The sequence below is a fragment of the Alligator mississippiensis genome, chromosome 5 (assembly GCF_030867095.1).
Source record: "Alligator mississippiensis isolate rAllMis1 chromosome 5, rAllMis1, whole genome shotgun sequence".
Lineage (NCBI taxonomy): Eukaryota > Metazoa > Chordata > Crocodylia > Alligatoridae > Alligator > Alligator mississippiensis.
This window is the reverse complement of record NC_081828.1, coordinates 44068673-44093679: the sequence shown is the minus strand read 5'-3', so window position 1 is coordinate 44093679 and position 25007 is coordinate 44068673. Positions and strand designations below refer to the sequence as shown.

Here is a 25007-nt window from a genome sequence, read left to right as displayed (position 1 = left end):
TTGGATAAATGCAAAGATATTACTATCCATTACAGGCAGCCAGTTACTTAAGTACACAAGTATCATTTAAGTGAATTAATTTAAATCTGAGTCATTACTTACTGTAAACGTTAGCCTAAGGTTATATTTATAACCAGGCTGTCTCCACTTGGGATTGACTTTTTTCATTTACAGTTCAGAACTTCAGACGATGTTGGAACTGGTACATGTGACCTTCCTGTCATGAGAAACTAACATTTTTAAGGTCCAGAGTTGGTTAGCTGTGTTAGTCTGAAGTCAGGCAGTAGGCAAGGAAGGGTAGCACCTTAGATACTAACTGGTTTATAGAGGCATAGGCTTCCATGGGTAACAACCTACTTCATCACATTTTAGTAATGGACTTTTAGGACTGTTGATTAGCCTCCTAATCTCAGAAGGGTCAAAAAGAGGACTCACTGAGAATGGAGAGACAGCTTGGTCTTGTGACGTCGGTGGGCCTCACGTCCGGTACCACCTTTCGTCTGGTAGCCCCTCCCCCACGTCCCGCCTGCCACGACTTTGATGTTAAGTGATTCGAAGGAGGGGTTCAGTGGAGATCTTCTGCCAGAGGGGCTTGCCCGACATGAAGGGGGGTACTCACGGTTGGGTCCTCAGATGTTCCACGGGGCTCCGCCACCCCTACACCCCGTCCACTCGCCAACCTGTCACTTGTTGATGAGATGGTCATCTGCTGCTACTTGCAGCCCTTCTCATGGCCAGGCCTCCCTGAGACCAACGGTTGTCTTCAGGCAGCCTGGCTCAGCCTCCGCCTGACCCGGCCGCTAGCTCAGGTCCTTTCCTTTCTTCTCTCCCCTGTTCTCAAAAAATACTGCTCCTCAGGGATGGGGGAACTTTTCGAGTTGCTGCTCTGGTCCCAGCAACCCCTGGGGGTCACTCCTCCTGCCCCCACCAGGGCTCCCAGCTCTCGCCTCAGCTGCTGGGCTGATACTTAGTTGCCTGCCTGAGGCTCTGGCTTTGGGGAAGCCGCAGCAGCAGCGACGTGTTGCACGCCTCCTCTCCCCTCCTCTGGCTTCCCCCTTACCGCGGGGTTTGTCGGGGCTTTTAAACTTCCCGCGGCAGCTGCTGCGGCTGCTGCGATTGGCTCAGCTGCTCCCCTTATCGGGAACAGCTGTTTAAACAGCTGGCGTAGCACCGGCTCACGCAGCCGTAATGGCGGCCATGTCTGCTGCTGCGGTCCCAGCTCCGACGCCACCGTCCCTCCCAGGGGTGAGTAGCCTGGCCCGTGGCTTTCTTGAGGGGGTGTTGTTGCCCCCCTATCCTGCCTATCCTCCGCCTGCACCCATGACGGTGGCCTGTCGCCATCACAGACCTCCCCCTTCAAGTCGCCTTGTGGCGTCTGGGTATTGTGTCGTGCATTCCTTCTGCCGTGACTCTCCTCGCCATGGTAGTGGTCTGGCTCTTCGAACCGGTCCGGGTCTTCCCATCTGGATAGGAAATCAGCAACAAAGTTATCCTTGCCCGGACGGTGTATTACAGTGAACTTAAAAGGTTGCAAAGCCAATGCCCAGTGGGTAATTCTGGCGTTAGTACTCTGCTTCCTTGTTAGCCATTGTAACGGAGCATGATCTGTTATCACTAGGAATTCCTTCCCCAGGAGATAATACTGGAAATGCTCTGTGGCCCATCGTATGGCCAGACATTCCCTCTCCACGGTAGCATACCTTGTCTCGGTGTGGCTCAGCTTCCGACTTGCAAAAGCGATCAGGCATTCACCTTCCTTCCCTTTTTGTAACAACACAGCTCCCAACGCCCGTCCCGATGCGTCCATCTGCAAGATAAAGGGGGTGTTAAAATCTGGGGTATGCATTATGACATCCTGGCGCATCACCTCCTTCAGACGGTGGAAGCTGTCTCTCATCCCTCAGGTCCATATTAAACGTGCCGAGGAGGCTCCGGCCAACGCATCCATGAGGGGTGCTGCCATCCTTGCAAAGTGCGGTATAAATCAGCGGTAATAGTTGATGAGCCCCAAGAAGGAGCGTAACTGCTTATGGGTCTGGGGCTTCAGAAACTGACTTATGGGCCTGATTTTATCGGCCAAGGGGCATATTGTTCCCTGTCCTACTCGAAACCCTAAATAGGCTGTTTCTCTCTCCGCCAACTTGCACTTCTTAGGGTTAGCCGTTAAACCCGCTGTGTGGAGTTCTGCTAGGACCGCTCTCAGGGCCCCTAGATGCTGCTCCCAGTTAGAGGTAAAGATGATGATGTCATCGATATATGCTGCAGCATAAGCTGCATGGGGAGCTAGTAGCGTCTCCATTAACCTTTAGAAGGTGGCGGCCGCTCCGTTAAGGCCAAAGGGCATTCTTACAAATTCAAACAGGCCCCAAGGAGTTCCAAACGCTGTCTTGGCACAATCGCCGGGCCGCAGCGGGATCTGCCAGTAGCCCTTAGCCAGATCGAGGGTGGATATGTATCAAGCTTCTCCAATCCTCTCGATGAGGTGGCTCACATAGGGCATTGGGAAGGTATCGAATGTTGTTAAGGCGTTTAGTTTTCTAAAATCGATGCACAGTCTGAGGGAGCCATCAGGCTTAGCTACCGTCATGATGGGGCTACTCCATGGGCTACGAGAGGGCCGTATATTCCCCTGCTCCTGCATCTTTACGACTTCCCGCCATACCTCCTGCTGCCATTGCTGGGGTATTGGCCTCCATCTCTCTCTTACTAATGTACCGATTGGCCTTCTTATTTCATGCTGGATACTCGCCGTCCTCCCTGGACTCTCTTGGAACACCTCGTGGAACTCCTCGACTATAGCCAATAGTTCCTGTCTCTGGCAATTATTTAACTCGTTACCCACGTGGACGGCCTCCTTCAGGACGGCTCATCCTAACCCTGGACAAAGAGGCCCTAGATCCCCCTCACCTGCCTTTGCTTGGGCCATCCAGCCTTGAGGGGTCTTCCACTCTTTCAGCCAGTTTACATGATAGACCTGCTGCTCCCGGCGGTGACCCGGTTTACACACCTCGTAGTCCACTGGCCCCACTTGCCTAATGACGGTGAAGGGCCCTTGCCACATCGCCAGCTGCTTACTGGAAGTGGTTGATATCGAGACCAAGACTTGGTCTCCGGGTTGAAAGGTGCGGGGCTTCGCCCTCTTGTTGTAGTGGGTCTCCTGCCATTCTTGGGCCTCCCTCACGTTATGTCATGTGATCCGTTGGGCCTTCTGAATACGATCCTGCAGGTCCCGGCGGTACTCTTCCGCAGAGACCCCCAACCCCATCGGTCGTTCCCACTCTTCGCGGACCACCTGCAGCAAGCCACTAGGGCTGTGGCCATACACTAATTGGAATGGCGAATAGTGGGTTGATTCCTGGGGAGCGTCCCGCAGGGCGAACAGTAGAGGTGTCAGCAGGGTATCCCACCATCGGGGATCTTCCTGTGCACAATGCCTCAGCAACCGTTTGATGGTACCATTTAGCCTTTCCACCAGGCCATTGGTCTGGGGATGGTAAACCAATGTTCTTAGTTGCGTGATGCCCAGGGTCTTGCAAAGGGCTTTCATCACCCCTGACATAAAGTTAGTTCCCTGATCAGTCAGTATTTCTTGCAGAATGCCCACCCAGGCTATCCATTTAAGAAGCTCCTCCGCTACTTTTGGGGCTGTAATGGAGCCCAGTGGGACCGCTTCCGGGAATCGGGTGGCGTAATCCACCAGGACCAGTATATACTGATAGCCATTGTGCGACTTAGGAAGAGGACCTATTACGTCCAAGGCGACCCTAGAAAACGGTGTCTCAATTATCGGCATGGGTCTCAGGGGTGCCTTAGGCGGCCCCCACTCCTGAGCCTTCTGACATTCCGGGCAGGCAGCTCCCCACCGGTCCACATCCTCACGTAGGTGTGGCCAAAAAAACTCTTGGGCCAATCTAGCCCGGGTTTTGGTGCACCCCAGGTGACCCCCTAGCGGTGAGGCATGGGCCAGCCTCCAAACACGGTGACGTAGGGGAGACGAGACCACCAATTGCCTCCCTTTCAATTCGCCTCCCTCTTCCCTCTGTACCCAATATAACAACCCGCCTATTACCTCGAAGGCCTCCTGTCTCCGAGACGTTCCCTCTCCGGGGTCACTGGTCCCCAGCCGCTGGAGCTCCTGGTCCTCCCATTGAGCTTGTTGGAATTGTGCCGCACTCACCAGGGATTCCACACTAATGCCTTCCCCGCCTTCCTGACGGAAAGGCTCCAAGTTTTCTGTTGCCCATCCGTCCCTTCTTCTAATTCGCCTCCTCTCCTCCTCCATGGCTTGCACCCGTTCTAACACCCTGTAGAAGGGTCCCCATTCACGGCCCAGGATCATCTCGCAGGCTAGGGCAGGAGCCAAGCCCACTCATAATTCGCCTCGGAACTCCATCACCCTAACAGGTATGTAACAGCATTGGAGTTGCATTTCCCCACCTAAAATGCAGGTCATATTGATGATCCCTGCCTCTCTTTTGTTTCCCAGCGGGGCTAGGTCGGCCCGAAGCAGGGACTGAGAGCATCCTGTGTCTAACATTGCTCGTACTGCTTGACCGCCTACCCAGGCTGTGACAATGGGACGGTTCCACGCTTCTTCTGGGTTGGTGAACCCCAAACCACAATCCATGGGTTCTCCTGTGCTCTTCTCCCTGACCTTCTCTTTGGTTGGCAGGAATGCTACGGGACCACGGCTTAGCTCGCTCAGCCCCATTCCGCAGCCCCGGGACACGTGTCCCGTGCGTCCACATTTATAACAAACTACCCCCTTTGGGGCAGTCCTCTTAGGGGCTGCCCGGCTTTCTGCCTCACCCCCCGAGCCTTCTCTCAAGACCTGGAAGCCTCGTCCACTCCCTTTCTCCTTCTCCGAGTTCGAAAAGGCCTCTGCTAGGCGCCAGGCCTCCTCAGTGGACTGAGGTTGATGCCTCCACACCCACCTCTGGGTGTCTTCCTCTAGGTCCCAGAGGAACTGTTCCAGTAAGATCTGGTCCAACACCCCCGCACAATCAAATTTGCCTACCGGCAACCATTTTTGCAGGGCATCCCGGAGCGTTTGCAGTAGGCCCCGGGGTCGTTTACTCTCCCTTGGTTTGCGCGCCCTGAATGCCTGCCGGTAACTCTCGGGGGAGATCTCCAGCCGATACAAAATCGCGGCTTTGATGGCCTCATAATCCTGGGCCTCCTCTCGGGATAGTGCCCTGTATGCCGCTTGGGCTTCATCGATTACTAAGCTGCTCAGCTGGTGGCCCCATTGGCTTCGGTCCAACCCCGTTTGAATGGCTGTCCGCTCAAAGGCCTCAATATAGGCCTCAGGGTCATCGTCCTTAGTCATACGGGGCATCCTGAAGTGGGTCGCACTATGCTGTATCCACTCCTGCTGATTCGCTCCCTGTAACTGCTAAACCGCCAACAACTGCCCCATAGCCTGAACCGCTTGAGTTAACAGGTCCACCTGGGACAACCCTGATGGCTGCATCTTGTCTTTTTATTCCCGGGTGGGGCTTTGCACCACGGGCCTTGACACTGTCGCCAAGCTTCCCAGCCAATGCACCACTGTGACGTCGGTGGGCCCCACGTCCAGTACCACCCTTCGTCTGGTAGCCCCTCCCCCTCATCCTGCCTGCCACGACTTTGATGTTAAGTGATTCGAAGGAGGGGTTCAGTGGAGATCTTCTGCCAGAGGGGCTTGCCTGACGTGAAGGGGGTTACTCACGGTTGGGTCCTCAGATGTTCCACAGGGCTCTGCCACCCCTTCACCCCGTCCACTCGCCAACCGGTCACTTGTTGATGAGATGGTCATCCGCCGCTACTTGCAGCCCTTCTCACGGCCATGCCTCCCCGAGACCAACGGTCGTCTTCAGGCAGCCTGGCTCAGCCTCCGCCTGACCCGGCCGCTAGCTCAGGTCCTTTCCTTTCTTCTCTCCCCTGTTCTCAAAAAATACTGCTCCTCAGGGATGGGGGAACTTTCCGAGTTGCTGCTCTGGTCCCAGCAACCCCTGGGGGTCACTCCTCCTGCCCCCACCGGGGCTCCCAGCTCTCGCCTCAGCTGCTGGGCTGATGCCCAGTTGCCTGCCTGAGGCTCTGGCTTTGGGGAAGCCGCAGCGTCAGCGATGTGCTGCACGCCTCCTCTCCCCTCCTCTGGCTTCCCCCTTACCGCGGGGTTTGTCGGGGCTTTTAAACTTCCCGCGGCAGCTGCTGCGGCTGCTGCGATTGGCTCAGCTGCTCCCCTTATCAGGAACAGCTGTTTAAACAGCTGGCGTAGCACCGGCTCGCGCAGCCGTAATGGCGGCCGTGTCTGCTGCTGCGGTCCCAGCTCCGACGCCGCCGTCCCTCCCAGGGGTGAGTAGCCTGGCCCGTGGCTTTCTTGAGGGGGTGTTGTTGCCCCCCTATCGTGCCTATCCTCCGCCTGCACCCATGACGGCGGCCCGTTGCCCTCACAGTCTTCATATGACAGAGGTTACCTTCCAATAATAAGCCTTTCTTATATTTCCCATCTTTCTCTCTTCCTCTATCTCTTGCTCCCAGTCATTTCTTGGCTCTCTCTGCCTCCCTGCATTTTGCTGGTGAAGCAGAACTATGCATGAGGTGAATATGGCTTGATCACAGCTCAGTTCTTTTGACTATAATTTAAGAAACCGGCTAAAAGGAAAACTGACATTGAAACTTGTGATCTTCCTGGCATGGTTAACTCAACAGAAGAGCTTTCATTATTGTGTTATTCATGGGATGCAGGAAAGTTCCCTGAGTGTAGCATCAATGGTGAGGTGCCTATGCATATTAATTAATTTAGAATGACTAGTGACTTCTAATGCAAAGAGTTAAACTTAGAGCAGTTTATAAACTTCCATCAGATTGTTGCCTTTCTTTTTGCCACTGATGGCATCTTGGATTTTCCATTTAAAGGTAGCATTTGTCAGGTTAACACACAGTTATATTTCAGACACCAACGTTTTTACCTCTTAGATCTAGAGCAGCAATTGACTGTGGCATCTCAGATACTACTGTGTGAGAACCTCAGGCATACAATGCTTTTTTTTTTTAAATGAAAACCACTGTAGAGTCCTATACCATGCCAGTGATAATTAAAATATGCATGCAACTCAAAAACAGGGGTTTTTTTTCCCACTCATCCTGAACCAAATGGATATCATATCCTTAGCAATGCACACCCATGCTTTTCCCTGTTTTTACTGCTAGTAGAAGTGATAAGGGATTCCTCACCTGGCCAGCATAAGCCAAACCATTAAAAGGTTCTTCACATCATGCATCCACATGCTTCTGGACCATTAGTGATAGCAGTAGTTTTACAGGATTCCTCACTTGCTCAGTATCAACCAGTCAGTTATGATCACCTTTGCAACATACTGGCACGCATTTTCTGATTACTACCAAAAATAGCAGCAAAGGAGCAATAACAGTGCTTTTCATATGCAAATCTTTGATGAGCATTGTTTCGCTGCAGCAGGTGCTTTTCTTCAGGTGGGCAGGCAGGAGGGAGGATGAGCCTTTGTTCCTGGTGCAAGAGCCAGTTGCAAATCTAATGTTCTCTTGAGCACAGAGACTTCCCCCCCTTCTCCTGGCCTTCCAACCACAGCCAGGCTAATAGTAGCAGATTACAACCAAAGGAATGATGGTTCAGCTTCCACAATCTTTTTTCTTAGGAGGGATAGATTGAGCCTCTTTAATTTCTCCTGGGCTAGTACAGCTCCCTGCCACCTTGCTTCCATGATGATAATGCATTCAAACTGGCCTTAACATTTTCTGATACTTACTGCCTTACTTGGAAATCAAGTCAATAAGTAGTAGTATCCCTGCTTACAAATGGAAGGATTGTTGGTCAGATGCTGCAGCCCTAACACTGGCAGAAACCAATGGAGTTTTGCGTAAAAGAGTGGCCTTTGTAAACTGCCTTGTTTGTCCAGAAACAAGGAAAAAGTACATTTGCTATTTGAACAAGATCTTGAGATTAAGAGGCATCAGAAAAGTCAGACAAAACAAACCAGTTTCCCACAAGAGATCACAGTGTGTGTGTGTGTGTGTGGTTGGCTGGGTGTCCATCTCCTCGGGAATGGTTTGTATTAAATGGAACACTGTTTAGCAGCCCCCTGTATGGAAAGCAGGTGCCTAGTTGTTTAAAGTCACAAAACATAGAAAATAAAATCATAATAGTTATAAGCACCTACCCACCCTTGACTCTTAAATCATGATTCCCTCAACCCACCTCTGTTTTGTTTGAGTTTGTGTGCTTGTTTTTCCTGTAATTTGTTTCAAGGAAAATTTGACATGTTTGCAATCATTCAATAGGGTTATTTGTGAGAAAACAAGCACTGGGAGTACTTGCCCAGTCAAGGAACAGAAACCATACCTCACAACAGCTGACCAGAAACACAGCTGAATCTGAGTATCTTGAAACATTTTATAACATTTATTTGAGCCTCACAACATCCCTGTGAGGTAGGGAAATATATATATTGTTGTTTGATGTACATAGTGGAAAATGGGGGCACAGAGATGGGCATAACTTAACCAAGGTTATGCAGGGAGTTAGTAGAGAGGCAAGAATAGAACTCAGCAATCACAGTCTTGAACACTGATAGCATATGCTGCCCCCTCTGTGCTTTTTACTACAATTATTCACTCCCATCAAAAGGTGACCCTGAATCCCACAGGTGTTTCTTTCTATCTACTTCATCTAGTATCAGGCAACTAGGCATTAACAGTTTTTCAAGCATGATCAATCCCCTGTCTGCCAGATGTTGCCTTATACCACTTTTACAGAATTGTTAAGTTCAGTGTTAGAACAGTAGATACAAAATGGCTAAGACCATGGCTCTGGATTCATGGTTCTAAAAGAAAATATAGCTATCTTTATTTGCTCTGGATTGAAATCCTTGTATGCTGTGAATCATTGGTGAAGATGACACACTGTAGGGAAACTGGGAAAGATCTAGTTTCCTTTGATAAATATAAATGTGAGAAAAGGACAGAAAGTAAAGAAGCTGTATTTAAGTCCTAGGTGATTTAGGAATTGTCCCTCAATCCCAATTTAGCTTTAAATTGTTTGGTCCCTAGACAGGACTCTTTGTGGCAAGCTTATATACAGCAGCTTACACCAAAAGGATCCCCAAGTCACTTCACAAAATGTATCAATGGTGATAGCTCTTCTTCACCTCTAAAATGCAGCCAGTTATACAGCAGGACTTTACTATAGCTCAGAAATGTTAATATACTCTGCACTACAGCAGGATGTAGTGACTATTTTTTCCCAAGACTTTCTGACTGGCACCTCGCCTGTATCAAGATGTTTCATTCCTGCATTCACGATGTTGTTCCAGAATTGTCTGTTTTCATTTCTGGTGACAATTGGACAATATCCATCATTGTTACCGGTATCACAAAGCCATGTCTTTACTGAGTGCCTGTTTTAGTCACCTTGACAAGATGAGTAGAGGACTGCTAGAAAAACCTCTGCTTTATTCTTGGGTTTGATATGGAGAAAAACGGCAAGTTCCTTGGAGCGTGGCAGGAGCCACTCAAGAGTGGAACCCTAGTGCATTCTGAACAGCCCCCAGTAAGTTATATTTCTTGAGATGTACATCAAATTGTTATTGAATAAAAGGTACAGCCTTTCCCCCTTCTTCAAGAGATGTGGTCTTCCAAAACTGATTGTGGAAGATGTGTCTCCACCTTTTGGCCCAGTAACCTTGTCAAGCAAGTAATTCTTACTGTGCAGCATTATCGTAAAATTGTCATCATCAATACTATTGAGACGGTGCACTGAACTGTACACAAAGTACAAGCCATCCTGCAGGATCTCCAACATATCATGATTATTCTCAGTGATGTTCTGCACTGAATTACTGCAGTTTGTCATGTTCCATTTCCAGCGAACGATGCCAGTGGAATTTGAAGGCCCTTCCATTCGCAAGCCAAAGGAGAAGGGCAAAAAAGACAAGGAAAAAAAACAAGTTGGTTAATTTTATTTCAAAGTCCAGCCCATTTTCTAGCTTTTCCCTTGTTGTTTTATTAATACTTTCCATGGCTCATTTCCCTCTCTTCTCACCACTTTTTCACCTCTTTGGTTTGAGTTCTTTGTAGCCTGGGTTATAATTAAGAAATGAGGAAGAAGGGAAGGAGCATTCATGTGGTTTTTCTCAGAAGATCTTCTCTAGAGAAAGGACCTGAGCTATAAGGTTCAAATCAGCTAAAATGGTTGGAACTGGGGGTTCTGGTAAATTATTTAAGATCCCAACCAAGATTCAGACCAACACCCTGAAGTAAGGGAGTCTTCAAGGCCCAGGTTTTGGTCTAGGCTCATTTCTAGAGAGAAACAAAGAAATGGTGGATTGCAATTCATGGAGGAGACCCTCAGCTTGGTGTAGATCAGCTTGGCTCCATTGGACACAATCAGAGGTTGAAATAAGGGAAACAGGAAAGCTCAAGCCTTCTTCCATAGCTGAAAGGAGAGGTTTCCCTCTCCCTGCTTTATATCAGCAGGTGGGTGTGGTTATTCCACCTCCTGTTTCAGTCTGCCTGGATCATGGAAGTCAGCATACCTTGTGTAGATCACCACAGATAAGGAGCCAGCTATGCTTTGCCCCACTTTATCCTACCCTCTTTATCAAGTGAGAGGTTGTTGTCTTTGTGACCAGCAAATGGTGTGTTTTTGTAGGTCTCTTCATGGATGCTGGGTACATGGTTAAAATCTTATGATGTAAAGAAGTTAGAACCAAAGTGCACCCAGTATTAGACTGCAAACACTTTGGGTCTAAGTGTTTGTGGAACACCCATCGTAGTGGAGCTTCTGAGCACTAGCATGGTATCAATAATATGTTGGTGATCATATTATTTTGATATAGTCACCTTTGGTGAGATACAAGTATGGTAAAAAGAAACAAAACTAGAAAGCAACTCCAGTGCCTTGATACTTACAAGTTGCATGAACCCAGCAGATGTCAGAAGTCTGCAGAAAGAAAAAAAGTTTGAGTTATTATATTGGTTAATGTAAACAGTGACTTTCATACGTATCAGATAGTGTTCAATTTACCTGTGAGAGCAATCACAAACAGGGGACAACCGTTTCTTTTATGAGAGGAGACAGGATGGTCTTATTCAATTGCCTGCCCCCTTCTATTGACAAAGCAGCTGTCAATTAATGCAACTGGCATCTCTTTCTCAGGCTTTTTTTTCCTTTTAAATATTTGGGATGGTTTTGGACTACCTAAGAACAAGCATCTGAATGTCAGTGGTTTTGCCCAAGCATACAGCCTGGGAAATGTAACTCATCTGAGCCCAATAACTTCCTGCCCATGGCAGAGGGCCGGACTTGATGATCTTACAGGTCCCTTCTGGTCCTTCGGTTCTATGATTCTAAAAAGGTACTTTTTCTTTACTTAGGTAGGCATAACTATATCGTTCATACTTCCATCTCATTTTAAAGGTTTTCTTCATTACTGTAATAGCTAGAACAATGATTCTCAATAAGGGTATCATGGCATCTTGGTTTGCCTGGACATCCTTTCAAGGGTACTGCAGAATGCCGCATCATGTTAGCACTCTTAGGTGTGCAAACAAGATAAACCCAGAGATTTTGACTAGGGATTTATGCATAGTGTTAAAAACATTGTGGCTTGATCTGATCTTTCTGAGTTCTTTGGAACAGAAGAATTGCTCTATTATTTTTTCTGTAGTCAAAAATGAGTAAAGAAAGAATTGACATTTTCTGAGGGGTGCCTTGAGTCTAAAAAAGGTTAAGAACCCCTGAACTAGAGTCTAATTTTTTTAATGAAAACTGAGAGTCTTGAAAATAGTTGTTATGACCATCTGAGTACCACCTGGCTAGTCCTTTCTACAACTCCATCTCTACTGAAAACAATCCTACAGCTTCAGAAACACTGCATTAAAGAATTGGTTCTTGCTGCATTGCTTAGCTGAACTACTTCTGCTTTTCTCTGGGCACATCTACACAAGACACCTAGGCTAGGGACAGACATTACACATAAAGCAGTTTAAGTGATCAGAAACTGGTTTAAGCCTGTAACAGAACAGACATTCAGTGAATATAAACCAGTTTGAAAATGTCTGAAACCAGTTTGAGATAAACCTAGCTGAATGTAGTATCTGACTTAACTGATTTGGGCAACCCAGTTTATGCAATCCTTCCTGACTTAGCCAGAGTCCCCTAGCATCCCAGATGTTTTGCAGCCCTGGGCAGGGCTCTCTGCTCCAGACCAGGGCTGTCCCTGCCCCTCTGCTCCTCATGCTGCCCAGCTGGAGCTCCAGCAAAGATTGCAGGCACAGCAGATTCTGCCTGGCTTCCCTTGCTGCTTGCTGCTCAAGCAGGGATTCCCACCCTCCCCTCTCCCACAGCACAGACCATAGCCAGCAAACAGGACAGTGTCCACTTAGGGTTTTTTGGAGCTAATCAACAGGTCACTTAGTAATGTCCCTCTGTTCCTGCCTTGGAAAAAGTTGTTTAAGAAAAGCTTGGACTAATGAGAGAGACTTTTGTTTTCTTGATGGGCTGCTAAATGCTGTGCTGTCAACTCCCTGCTGGCTCCCTCACTGGCCAGAAGCAGCAAAGGGGGGAACCCCTCCCTAATCAGAGCATCCTGCCAGGGCCTGGCCATGCTCCCCCTCAGCTCAGCACTATGCAAGGGAAGGGAGGGCTGCTCTAGCACCCCGTGCTTCTAGCCAGAGCCACTGCAGGCATGTGCCTGCATTTCTTCAGTCCGGAGGGAATGTCTGTACGGTTGCAAACCGGTTCAGCCTAGCCAGGTTACACTAACCTTCAAAGGTTGAATCAATTCAGGCTCAGGCTTTTTTAATGTTTGTCCCTAGCCCTGATGCGCAGAAGATTAATTCTATTGTGCATTAGCATGGCAGGTAAAACCCATGCTGATGTGCAGCAGATTTAGTCTAATGTGCATTAACATCACTTAAAAACCATTCATCTGCACTAATGCACAGTAGCACCAATTACAGAGCATTACATTAGTACCTGTCATTACAGGTACCCCTCTGAGGTAAAGGTATTACAGGAATGCCTGCCAAGAGGTGCTGGTCACATCAGTCCTTAACTGTAGCAATATCTGTTTTATTTCTGGGGTTCATTCAGAAAAGTAACAACTCTCATCTACATCATCATCATCATCGTCTTCATCATCATCCTCTATTGTTATTGATGTTGCTGTTGTAACACTTCAAAGCTCCAACTGAGAATCAGAACTCTTGTTCTTATAAGTACGGAATACATCTATTATTAAAAACACAGCCTATGCCCTATGAAGCTTATAGTCTAAACAAATTTTCATGGGAATCAAATAACCTGGAACTTCAAAGTTTTTTACGCTTCTGCATTGGTATAGATTTGACCCCTTATCTCTAGGCATGAATGGCTGTGGCCACTTACTGTAGCCATGACACCAAGTCTGGGCAAATTTGCTTAATAGGGAAACATACAGTATTTTTCATTGACTTAAATTAGTCTAGGGCACAGTCACACGTATCTGTAAGTATTATCATTTGAACCTATTGATTTCTACTGAATTCCCATAACCAGTGCAGTGCTTCCATTTAATTCTATATTCTATTAACCCTGGGGTTTCATTGTAGTATCTGTTCATCTTCTTATAACATTTAGAGAAATGACTCCTTATTCAAGAGACAATAGGATTAAAAGAGCTGTTGGTTAATTAAGGAGCCTTTCCTTTCATAATCTTAGCAACATGCCCACAGTTCAAAGATCATTCTACTTGTTGAGATAGCTGCCAAAATTATGGTGTGTCAGAACATCTTAGCATAAAATACAGTTCTGATCAAACACTTTGCCCTTCTACAACATCTTTCATTCAAGAATCTCACAATGCTTTGCAAGCATTATTGAATTAATTTGCACAGCCCCATTTACTTTCTACATTTACAGATAGGGAAAAGGAAGCACAAATCCAAACCAGTTCATCCAAGATCTCCTATAACACTGGCAGAACCAAGAACAGAACTGAAATCTCTTACATTTTACTATTTCCCTTTAAATACTAACCTATGCTTTCTCTCTTGCAACACTCGGCATAGCAGCCACAACATTTTATTCTTTCCACTCTTAAACCAGCTGCTTTCTAAGTGCATTTTCAGATGAAGGTAGGAGGAGACACTAATAAAGGCCAGATTGCAAACAACTGACTTCAGTGAAACTACTTGTGCTGAGTAATGGCTCTCAACCTGTTGAGTGAAGAGGCTACAATATGGACCTATGCGGTAAGTTTGTAAATAAGTTCACTCAATGACAAGACCCGAGACAGTAAACTAAGGAAATACCAAAATAAGCAAACCTGAGGTCAGATTTTCAAAATCACCCAAACACTATAGGAACCTGGCTCTTTTTTGAAAGTCATTGAGAAGCAGGTCCCTCATTGTAAAAGTCACTACTGAACATGGGCCCTAGACTTCCTAAGTCACCTAGGAGGTTTTGAACATTGCATTTATATCAAATAAATCATATACTGTGGATTTTGTTTTGCAGATGGATGTATTTGATAAATTGATCTTTTCCACACCTAATTATTTTGATTTTTTGGGGCCTTAGAGAAGTTGGAGTTTATTCAAACAGTGTTCTCTCTGCAAGGGGAAAGGAAAAGGAAAGAGGTGAAGCTCATGTGTCTTTATCACATGTGAATTTTCCATCCATGCAATGCAGTTCTGGACAAAGTACATGTCTCTGAACTCTTGCCCTATGATTCCAGAATGGGTCGGGACAAAGGAGGAAGTACTCAGCATGGCTAACTGGAAAAAAAAATGTGTCAGAATCTTTGAAGATCTCTGTTCTGAGAAAGTATGTTGCTGTGAGTGCCAAGCATCTCCATTCCCATAAGCATGGAGAGTGCTCCTTATTTCATAGAAATAATCTCCTGTATGACATTGACATTCATGGCATGTCTTAGGCCATGAACTTCTGGTCTTCCTCGTTAAAGAAAGCAATGAGAAGTAAATAAGTGGAGCAACTCTTTTCTATCATTCTTTTCTCTCTCCCTCCCTCTCTCTTTCTTGTCAGCAAGCGACTGAACTGGATGACCTTGCAAGGTCTGTTCCAGCCTGCTTCCTATTTTTGCATGACAGAAAGCCAGGCTGCTGCCCAGCTAGGCACTAAAAACACCACATCTAGAAGTACCTTTTGAATCCTGTGGGAGGAACAACTGTTGATGTTTCACAACCAGAAAGTAAAATTCCCTGCATCAGTGAGTTGTAGCTTTTGGAACCTCCTATCTCTCCCCTCATAAAAGAACATAGAAATGCAGAAGCTTGAAGTCAAATAATGAAATGCAATAGAGAATTAGTCTTAGTGACCTCTAACGGGAGTAGCTGGTGTTAGTACCTTGCAAAATCAAGTTCTAGGTAGTTGGACGCATGTAGAACCAAAGGACTCATAGCTTATCCTGCACTTAATTATTGTTGCCAGTTTATTTAAAACAATAATAAAAAAATATTGCCACAGTTGGCACAGTAAGATAGGACAGATGAGAAGGAAAAACCTTGATTTTTTTTTTTTTTTAAATGAAAGCAAAATGAATAGAAGTTTTCCCCAAAGAAATGGTGGAAGCGCCATCTTTTGAGACTTTGAAAGTAGTCTGGATAAAGCATTGGCTCCAAGACAGAATTAGAAAGTTGCAATTATTTGATTCTATGAATGAAGCAATAATTATTAATAAATATTCTATATACTTTGCTTGCTGGAGTTGTCTTTTTTTCTTACCTGCGCAGGATGGGTAAAACAGCAGACTATGCAAAACAGGACCAAAACCAGTGTCAAAAGAAAGAGAGAAATCAAAATACAGACTATCCAATAGCATCTACAGTTCTTTTCTTTGGGACTCTTCTTCTCCAGGCAATTTGTTGTTTCCATGTTGCTTCTTGGAGTTGAGACAACTGAAAACAGAATAGCAGTAGCAGAATTTAAAAGGAAAAAAAAACGACTATCAGAATTCCTGAGCTCCTCACACCAAGAATGAGCCAGCCCTGAGCAATGGAAAGCAGTATATGCTGGTGCTTTCCCTGACTAAAAGTGGGAGGAGCTCACATAGTGTTTCATGACTATTTATCTGCTAAAAAAATAATCAGCCAGTATTTCCCCATGAAACTGAAGTTCAGAGCGGAACTCTCATTTGGCTTGGTGCCTGAATCTGAAGCTCTGAAATGAAACTCCAGCACCACTGTGCTGTAAAAAAAAACAAAACAAAAAAAACCTAGATCTGAGTTTACAAACCTCTTCAGCAGCCCAAGATGAAGAGCCCCGAGGCATGACGTGCATCAGTTCCAGCACTGACAACAGGCTGAACGTAACCTGATAGCTTTTTTTTTATTAGGAACATTTGTTTCCTATGACAGTGAGTTCTGGTATCTGGATTGAAACTGTTTCACACTTTCAGCATGAAAAAACTGAATGGCATTAACTGAAGGTGGGTTTCTAATCCTCTAAGGCAGTGTTTCCCAACCTTTTCCAGCCCAAGACACAGTTACTTAAATAAAAATTTCTGATGGCACACCTGTTAAGGCATTCCCCATCTCCATGCTTATGAGCTTATTGTAGCTCATTGCTGCGGCAAAATTCTGCAGCAAAACCTGTTCATTTCTGATGGCATCCCATTGTTCCACAGCACACGGTTGGGAAACACTCCTTGAAAAAATTTGTGATTTATAAAGTAAAAGTGAAACGAGGTGGAAAGTCCACAGAAAAGAATGAGAACCTCTTTTCCAAAATCAATTAACAAAACTACATCTAAAAAGTTTGGACATCCTTTTACTGGCGCTACAAAAAATGTATTTGTACACTTGAAAGTGGAGACTTAACATATGCAGTTACCTGCTCTGACTTGCACAGTGGAGATGGTTAAAAGGGGGAAAACCAGAAAGTACCAAAACATTTTGAAATATGTAACTGGCTTTCAATTCGCAAAGATCAAAACTGATTTATTTGCCCGATTGCTCATAATATATTTTTCCATTTCAAAAACTTTTAAATTTTCAAACATATTTTTGAATATTTTTTTATTTGAAGATAAAAGCGGAAATCATATTTTATGCATTTTTTCCAAAGGCAAAAGTAAGGGTGTGGGGCGTGGAGAGATGGAAGGAAAACAAGGAGATAGAAAATAAGGAAATAAAAATTAGCAACTGAAAAACAAAATGGGAATAATTTAAATAGTTAATCAAGATGATAAATTTTCACTTAAAGTATTTTTAAAAGCTTTTGACTTCCTTATAAGTAGAGGGAGGCATTTTTTAAAATATTTTCTTTATTTAAAAAAGACATTTTGGCAGAAAAATTTAAAAAAATTAACCAAGTCCATTGCATCCATTTTCCCAACTAAGAAATAGGTGGACAGATTTTGCTTACAAGTTTTGGCATCTATGCCTGCTATTTTCCCCCTGTGCTGCAGAAGTCTATGTTCCAGCTGCACCAAACAAAATGCAGCAAAATTTCTGTATTTTGCATTGGTCTGGAGATGCATTATAGATCACACAAATTTGCAGGTAAAAACAAAGAAATATTAAAGATGCTGCATTTAAAGGCCACTTAGCAATTCTCCTGCTTTTCACAAAATGTTCTTTGTAAGTGCAATTTCTGTTCCTGTTAAGGTCCTTAATGCTGCCAGAGATGGATTAAGCAGGTTACTGTAACTGAGAATCGCACTTGTTCATTCCTTTTGACAAGTACAGTTTGGTTTACAATGAAGTCCCAGACTCATTAGTCAATAGCAGAACTCCTATCAACTTCAGTGAGGCCAGGATTTCACCCTTAGATGTTTTTGAAAATCCCACCCAGAGATCTTAAGAACGTGTTTAAAGATAACTAAATTGTTAAGGGTTTTCCTGAATTGGAATGAAGGTCCCAGCCCTCTGAAGATTTACACATGGGCTTAACTATCTGCACCACAATAATTCTTGCTGACCTCAGCTGAGCTATTTTTTGTGCATAAATTTAAGAATATATCTAAGCCTGCAAGACCTGGACCTAAGTCATAATTTCACAACTTCAGAAAGGTTTGGTGTAAGGTAGCAGGAGAATGCTGAAGCAATATTATGCATAACCATGACACTCCTTTTTTTCAGCACTTCAGATTCACTCTGAAGAGTATAGGTAATATATGCTACACATTATAGCAAAGCAGGGATTTTCAGTGATATCTGGTGCAACTGTATGGTTATGAGAGCTGTTGGACAAGCTTTCAGGGCATCAAGTGCCCAGAGGAAGGGCACTTGATGCCCAGAATCTTGTCCAGTATCTCTCATAGTGATATCTTTGGATAACTGAAATGCCTGAAAGCTTGTCCAACAATTCTTCCAATCATGCAGATGTCCACAGATATCACTAAAATCCTTGCCTCTCAGATGGTTCCTGGGCCATCATGGCTACAACAGCACTCTAACCCTACTGCACATTATAGTCACACTATAGAAACTGAGACACCATTACTGAGGCAACAGTAGAGGTGAAACAAGAAATACTGTTCTTGGATGGACCACAGGTCCAAACCATGCAATAACCTGTATATCATTATGATGCCACTAAGTCCTTTGTGGACCAGCCAATGAATCCTTGAGACTCTTGCGTCTATAACCCCTTCCACTCTGAATGGTTCAGCTCTGAGTAGGGTGACCATATTTAACAAGTAGCAGTAAATTACCCATGCAACAATATAAGGTATTTTTATAATAGTACAAATGATATTAAGTTTCTTCCTCTTAGAATATACAATGAGCCTTAGGGCACATAGTGAGAACTTGCTGCCGAAGTAGCCCAAAAATACTATACAGGTACTTAAAAGCTCAGTGGTGTTCTCACTGAGGTCAGTAGCAACATTCACAGATGTCAGGGGCAAGAATAGGCCTCACGTGTCTTAGACATTTTTTGCATTCACACGCCCACATATCTGTACCTCATGGGAGGGTTGTATTTGAAGGTTCTTGTTGGCATCAATTAGGCAGCTATTCTAAAAGATTTGTCTTGATGCTTTCTAAATAATTTGCAATATTATCCTATATACTTTATAACTAATGAGGCTGGTGTGCTTTCTATCAGGTATTGATATTGAGCTTGAGGATTTTGCACATTTGAAATAAACATGGGCCCTTGCCATAAAGGGTCAGTTCTGGATTTTGAATACCAATTTGGGAGATATGGTGTATGACATTTAAGTATTGGCTTAGGGACTAACAAAAGGTTGTGTACTTCTACCCAAAATATATAGATACCTGAAATTGGTGTAAACAATACCCATTAATTACAGGTACAGCCTGCATTAAGCTTTTCTTACACCATAAAGGCTCTTTTTCTCATTTAGGAGAGTGCCCTAGTCTGTAATACCAGCCTTGAAGTTGTCAGGACCTAGTCAGTTCAGGGCTTCTTCACAAGTCTCCTCATCAGTTTTACCAGTTAGGCAGGTAATTGGAGTCAAGTTAATAAACAGAGACTAGGGCCAAAGACTTAGTCTGTATTCAAGCAGTTTATGTATCTAAAGATATCCAAATAATTGATATTTGTTACAGTATAATGCATGGGAAAAAAATTATGTGGTTAACCTAATTATGCAGTTATCCAATATGCATATAAGGGGAATACACATACAGTGTCTAACAGAAATGTTTTAGAGATTTCAATAAGGTTGAAGCTAAATGGGTTCTGGAAAGAATAGGTTGCTACAGAAATTACTCATAAATACAATAAAATCTCCAGCCGTTACTTAATATTTTTCCTGTGTCAAAAATGCTTTCTTAAGAAACACACGTGGTTTCCCATCATGAGCATGTTAACAGCAGTATGTTCTTTAACAGGCAGGGTAAATAAAAATGAACTTTCCAATATGATCCCTTCTCAGTGGGATATTTCAGTAGATACAATTAGCTGCCTGTGATGCAACCTTAAATTGTAAATGAAACGACCAGGAGACTGCTATGTTTCATTCCCAAGCTAAGCCTGGGTGGGGGGGTGAACAATAAAAATTGGGTTTGAAACAATATTCTTGAGAGACCCACATGCCTGGATGACAAAGTAAAGAGAGCACTTTTTGACACAGAAAAAGGTAAGGTAAATACATAAGTGAGTTGGAAGGTAAACACCATGGATAGAAATTACATAAAAACAAGTATAAGTGATTGGAAACTAGTTCAAATCTGTAACACAATAAAAGTTCAGTGCACATAAACCATTTGCATAATGGCCCAAACTGGTTTAAGATAAACCTGGATAGATGTAGTATCAGACTTAAATGATTTAGGTTAATTTGGTTTATTGAACTTCTGTCCGAGATCTCCTCCAGATTCAAGTTAACTCACGGTCCCCCAGCATCCCAGGATGCTTTATACCTCCCCCCGCAAGCCCACCCTCACAGGGTGGGTGGGCTAGTCTTTGCCAAAGCTGTCTGCTGCAGCTGAGCAGGGACTCATGCTCTAGCACGCCCAGCTTCTTCTGGCCTGGGCCACTGCAGGCATGTAGCTGCATTTCTGGAATCAAAATGAATGTCTGTTCACTTGCTTCTCAGTTCAATCTACACAGCTTAAACTAACCTACAAAGACTGAACCGATTCATCCTCAGGCTTTTTGACTGTCTGTATTTAGTCCATAGGAGAAGAACACCTATTTAAACTAAAGGACAAGTTGGCACAAGAACAAATCAACACAGAATGCCCTTGAATAAATTCAGGCTGAAATTAAAAGGTCTCTAACCATGAAAGTTATGAGATTCTGGAACAGCCTCCAACAGAATTTCTAGGGGCAAAAAAGGAGATGAATTAGTTTGTGGAAGGGGAATACTGCATAGGGCATGGTTGTCCATGATGAACCAGGAGGTTCCTTTTAATTCTCTCCTCTTATGAATTTTTCTATTTCAACTAGCTCTTAAAGGAAGGGACACAATTCTGAGAAACTTTTGAGAGGTTGAAGAAATTCTGACCTAAGCTGAGATGCTGCTGATACAGCAGCTCTTGCTGCTGATACAGCTGCTTTTACAGGCTAGCAACCATTATAATTTGTCATGCACCCTTTCACAATCCAGGTATGATGTACTCCCTGCCACAGCTGCTAAATGAGAGAGGGAAGTAAATGATTGTCTTTATATCTATCTGTTCTTTTCCTTTCTTAAATATGCGCTGCATCATTTAAGCTTTTCCTATGATGGTGGCTTGTAAGCCACTCCATCCCCCTACAGCAGTGGTTTTCAAACTGGTCCGTGGAACCTTATGCTCAGGGTCATCAGTGGCTCTTCACAGAGATTGGAGGTAATAGGGGAGCAGGCTGGAGGTGGTGTGCTGTCTTGTTGGGCTGGAATGCCTGCTCTGTTTCAGCTCACAGGACGAGGTAGGGCTTCTGTGGCAGAAGAAGTGATATGAAAATGTTCTGTGAGTCTAAAAAGTTTAAAAACCACTGCCCTAGAGGAAAGACAAAAAGATGAAATCTCCTAAGATAACTGCAAAAGTCACAAAGCCCTAATGCTTGACATGGGCATCCAAATAGGGCTCATGGTAAGCAACCTGAGACTATTAAATCTTCAAGTAAAACTGCAATACATACCACAGAGGGATCCACATTGGGATGAGAGGACACCCTTTGATCTCTGTGGCATTAGGAGAGTGCCAGCTGTTTTTACCTGAGGTTCCAGTTTAGGTGTCCTTTTATCAACACACTGTATTCACAACCTCCAGATCAGACCCTTCAGTTCTTGTTCCACACACAAAGTTCACTACCTTTTAAACCTCCATCTGTGACCACAAAAAAAGAACCAGGGCAATCTTCATTTTAAAACATGCAAATCAAAGTTCCTGTGAAGTGACATGCGACAGCAGCAGCAAAACCCGTCAAAGCTCAGCAGTTTGCATTACCGTAGTGAAGTTGAGCAACTAAAGAAAAGGAATAAGGATTTACTTACAAGAAAGTTTAACCCATGACAGAATTATTATTGCTTCCTAATTCTTCGTGGCATCTGGCTCTTGAAACATCAGAGAGGAGACTAGTCATGAGACATAATGTTTTTTATATCAATTCCAAGGAAGCTAAAAATAAGTACATTAAAAACAAAACCAAGAAAAAAGAATCCCTACATTGGGAGAACAACTTTTAACATGGAAAGTGATTTTTTTTGCTAATGATTATAACACAAACAAGCTTTGGCAGAATTTTATGATGGATATGTAAGACATCTGTGGCTCCAGACCTATTCCCCAGCCAAAATGTCAAGGCCAATTTCCAAAGCATAGAGGTACAAGAATGATTTAAAAATAGTTGGACAAATTTTTGGACAATCAAAAATATTTTTCTTAATCTTCTGGGAAGCAACTGAAATTATTATTCTCATTATTATCAGCAGTAGTAGTAGTATTTATTTATTTATTGCTTACAACCTCCAAAGATGCCACAGTGAGCAGAAATCAAGAACAGCATTTCAGTGCAAGTTGTTAACATTTGTCAAAATTATAAATAAGTAAAAACCAAGAGTCGTGATGGAAAGAGTTTGGTAAGCTCAGCATAGCTTTGCAGTCTTATCAGTCTCTTTCAGCAATGGATTTCAAAACATTTTACAGATGTTAAGTACATAAGTAGAATTCTTTATGGTATTACAGAGATAAATATTGTCATTTTATTGCAAGGAAAAGTAGCAAATGTGTGTGGAACATATTAGAACATAAGAAGGGCCGTACTGGGTCAGATCAATGCTCCATCTAGCCTTTGAGGCCTTGGTAAGCTGCCAGAGTTCTACCAAGACCTCCTCAGAGGCTAGAGGCTGATCCCTACCTTCATGTCCCCAAGCACGGTCACCTAGGGACAGACCCCCCTAGCTAAAAAAAATGAGCAGCTGCTAACATCATCTGTATTGGGGACCTCTTGGACTGTGCCAGGCAGGGATGGGCAGATCCCTCTGCGGTGGCCCAGCACATGAAGCTGCCCACACTGTGTGCACTCTGCCACTTACTCTAGAACAGGGGCGGGCAATTATTTCAGGCAGAGGGCTGCTGACTGAGTTTTGGTAAACCATCAAGGGCCACACGGCAGGCAGCCAGGAGCAGATAAATATTAATTTTCTAAATTTTTTAGGTGCCCCACAGGCTGGATAGAATGCCTGGCGGGCCGCATTTTTCCCACCCTGCTCTAGAAGGTCAAGGCCATCCTGCTGGGCACTGCCCATGCCTACATCCAAGAGGTCCTGTGCAAGCACAGTCCCCACCCACCAGCATTGTTATGAACCTATGAACCCTACCCGTTTTAACTTTGGTTGTCTCAAGTACTCAGCTGTTACAAATTCAATGTAGAGAGCAGCTTGTACTTTCTGTGTGACCCTCAACTCACAGTCCCCTGTGAGTAACAAATACTCCTGGTGCCACCGTTTCCTCTTGTTGGCTGCTGGGCCTGGGAGCAGGAGAGTTGACATGTCACAGGCTCCTGCTCCCTACTGAGGTTTGTACCCATGCCACCCTCCCCTCTTGGGGGAAGGCCAGGCCTCCTTTCGCTTCGCTGCTGCCTCAGCTACCTGTAGCCCAAGGGAACCTTCACACCGCTAGCAAGACCCCTTCAACAGCAACACCAGCTGGTCCAGAAGCGCTCCTGTCTCCACTGTCCTGTGGTGAGTCTTGTGTTCCACTCCCTTTGTTGTGACCAGCTGACTATACCAGCAGCGTGCTTCCCACCTCCCTCCTGTGTGTTCCCTGTTTGTCTCTCTGTGCTTATCCCCCAGCCCCACCAGCACCTCAGATGGCCTCTCCGCACAAAGTGCAGCCCAAGGAGTCACCCTAGAAACCCCCTGAGCAAGCCACCCTCTCTCTCTTTCCCCCAGACAGAGGGAAATCCCAGGGCCCCACCTCCTGCACCCCACCCTCCTTCCTACCTCGTCCCCCATGGCAGGGCAAGAGCCCCCTGAGGGGGCTGGCACCCCAGCAGCTTCCAAGAGGGACAGCTAATGAGACAGGGGAGAACAAGCAGGGCCAGGGAGCTCCCCTGGTCAGCCTCCCCACTATGTCTAACCATGGCAGTGGAAGTGGCAAGGGTTTCTCAGCCAGCTTCTCCACAGGGCATGGTAAGGGGAAAGGGCCTGCTACTCAAAGCAAAGTCCCACCACCTGCAGGGACCAGGTGCGCACTATGAATGAATATCTTGCCCACTCAGCCTTTCTCCAGTTCTGAAATCTTGGCTGTGCAGTAAGGCAGCTGGAGCTATGCCCAGATAGTTGCAAGGAAACCTCAGGCAGGTGGATCCCTTTTGACAACATCAGCAGGTGGCACAGGGTGCACTTCTGGCTGCCCAACAATGTGCCTACCTCTGAAACTACGTGCAGGCTCTGGGACAGGCAGTGAGGCCTCCATGCTGTATGGCAATGGGGTTTTCTTCCTTGCCAGGGAGGCCACCACTCAAGAACCACTGGAAAAGAGGATATCGGTAGGGGGTGTCCACATCCTCATTGAACGCTCTGGAGGAACAAGGGACCAAGGTAGCCCTAGATCTGTTTTCTCCTTCCTCCCCAGTTTGGCTCTCATGCCTCAACTCCTTGACCTGGGGAAAGTCATCTCCCTGGCCACCTTCCTCCTGCTGGGGTGGCAAGACTCCAGCATCTGCCACTGCCAGACCTTCCACCACCAATTTTTTATCATCCAGCTGGCGGGGGAGGAGTAGAGGTCATGGGAGGGAACCCTTTGTGGTCCCTTTCTTGAGGTTCCTCATAAAAATCTAGTATGTGGTTGGGGAGACAAGGTATAATATCAGATTCGCTGGCTCCTTGGACTCATTTGAGGGGCAATGGTTTCTGGCTGGTGTGCTCTGCTCAGTCTCCTCCCTTGGAGCACTCATTATTAACCTTTGACCCCCCCCCTCCCCATCCCTATTTTTGCATTAGTTGTCCCAAGGAATCAGTCACTATGTCTCTAATGTCCTTTCTGATTAAGGGAGGCTTATAGTCTGGTGGGCCTAGGCCCCCATTTCACTTGGCATAGCAAAAAACCTGTTTCTGACAGTGACAGAAGTGGATACTAGAGGG

The 25007-nt window shown here is 45.2% G+C and overlaps 1 protein-coding gene across 1 annotated transcript; it reads right to left on the bottom strand.

Moving 5' to 3' along the window:
* Positions 1 to 8401: 8401 nt before the first annotated feature.
* On the bottom strand, positions 8402 to 16138 carry LOC109282935 (uncharacterized). Its single transcript, XM_019486515.2, has 3 exons — positions 15746 to 16138; positions 10930 to 10960; positions 8402 to 9912 (listed from the first exon to the last, which is right to left on the bottom strand). Exons 1-3 carry the CDS (start codon positions 15893 to 15895, stop codon positions 9545 to 9547), a joined length of 549 nt encoding a protein of 182 aa, XP_019342060.2. The 5' UTR covers positions 15896 to 16138; the 3' UTR covers positions 8402 to 9544.
* Positions 16139 to 25007: the final 8869 nt, after the last annotated feature.

Bases quoted from the DNA above. Each gene is read 5' to 3' on its own strand.
- LOC109282935 (XM_019486515.2), bottom strand. From the start codon at position 15,895: ATGGAAACAACAAATTGCCTGGAGAAGAAGAGTCCCAAAGAAAAGAAC. The intron at 10,961-15,745 runs GTAAGAAAAAAA...TTCTTTCTGCAG, and splicing joins GTTTTACCCATCCTGCGCAG to ACTTCTGACATCTGCTGGGT. The intron at 9,913-10,929 runs GTAAGTATCAAG...TGCGAATGGAAG, and splicing joins CTGCTGGGTTCATGCAACTT to GGCCTTCAAATTCCACTGGC.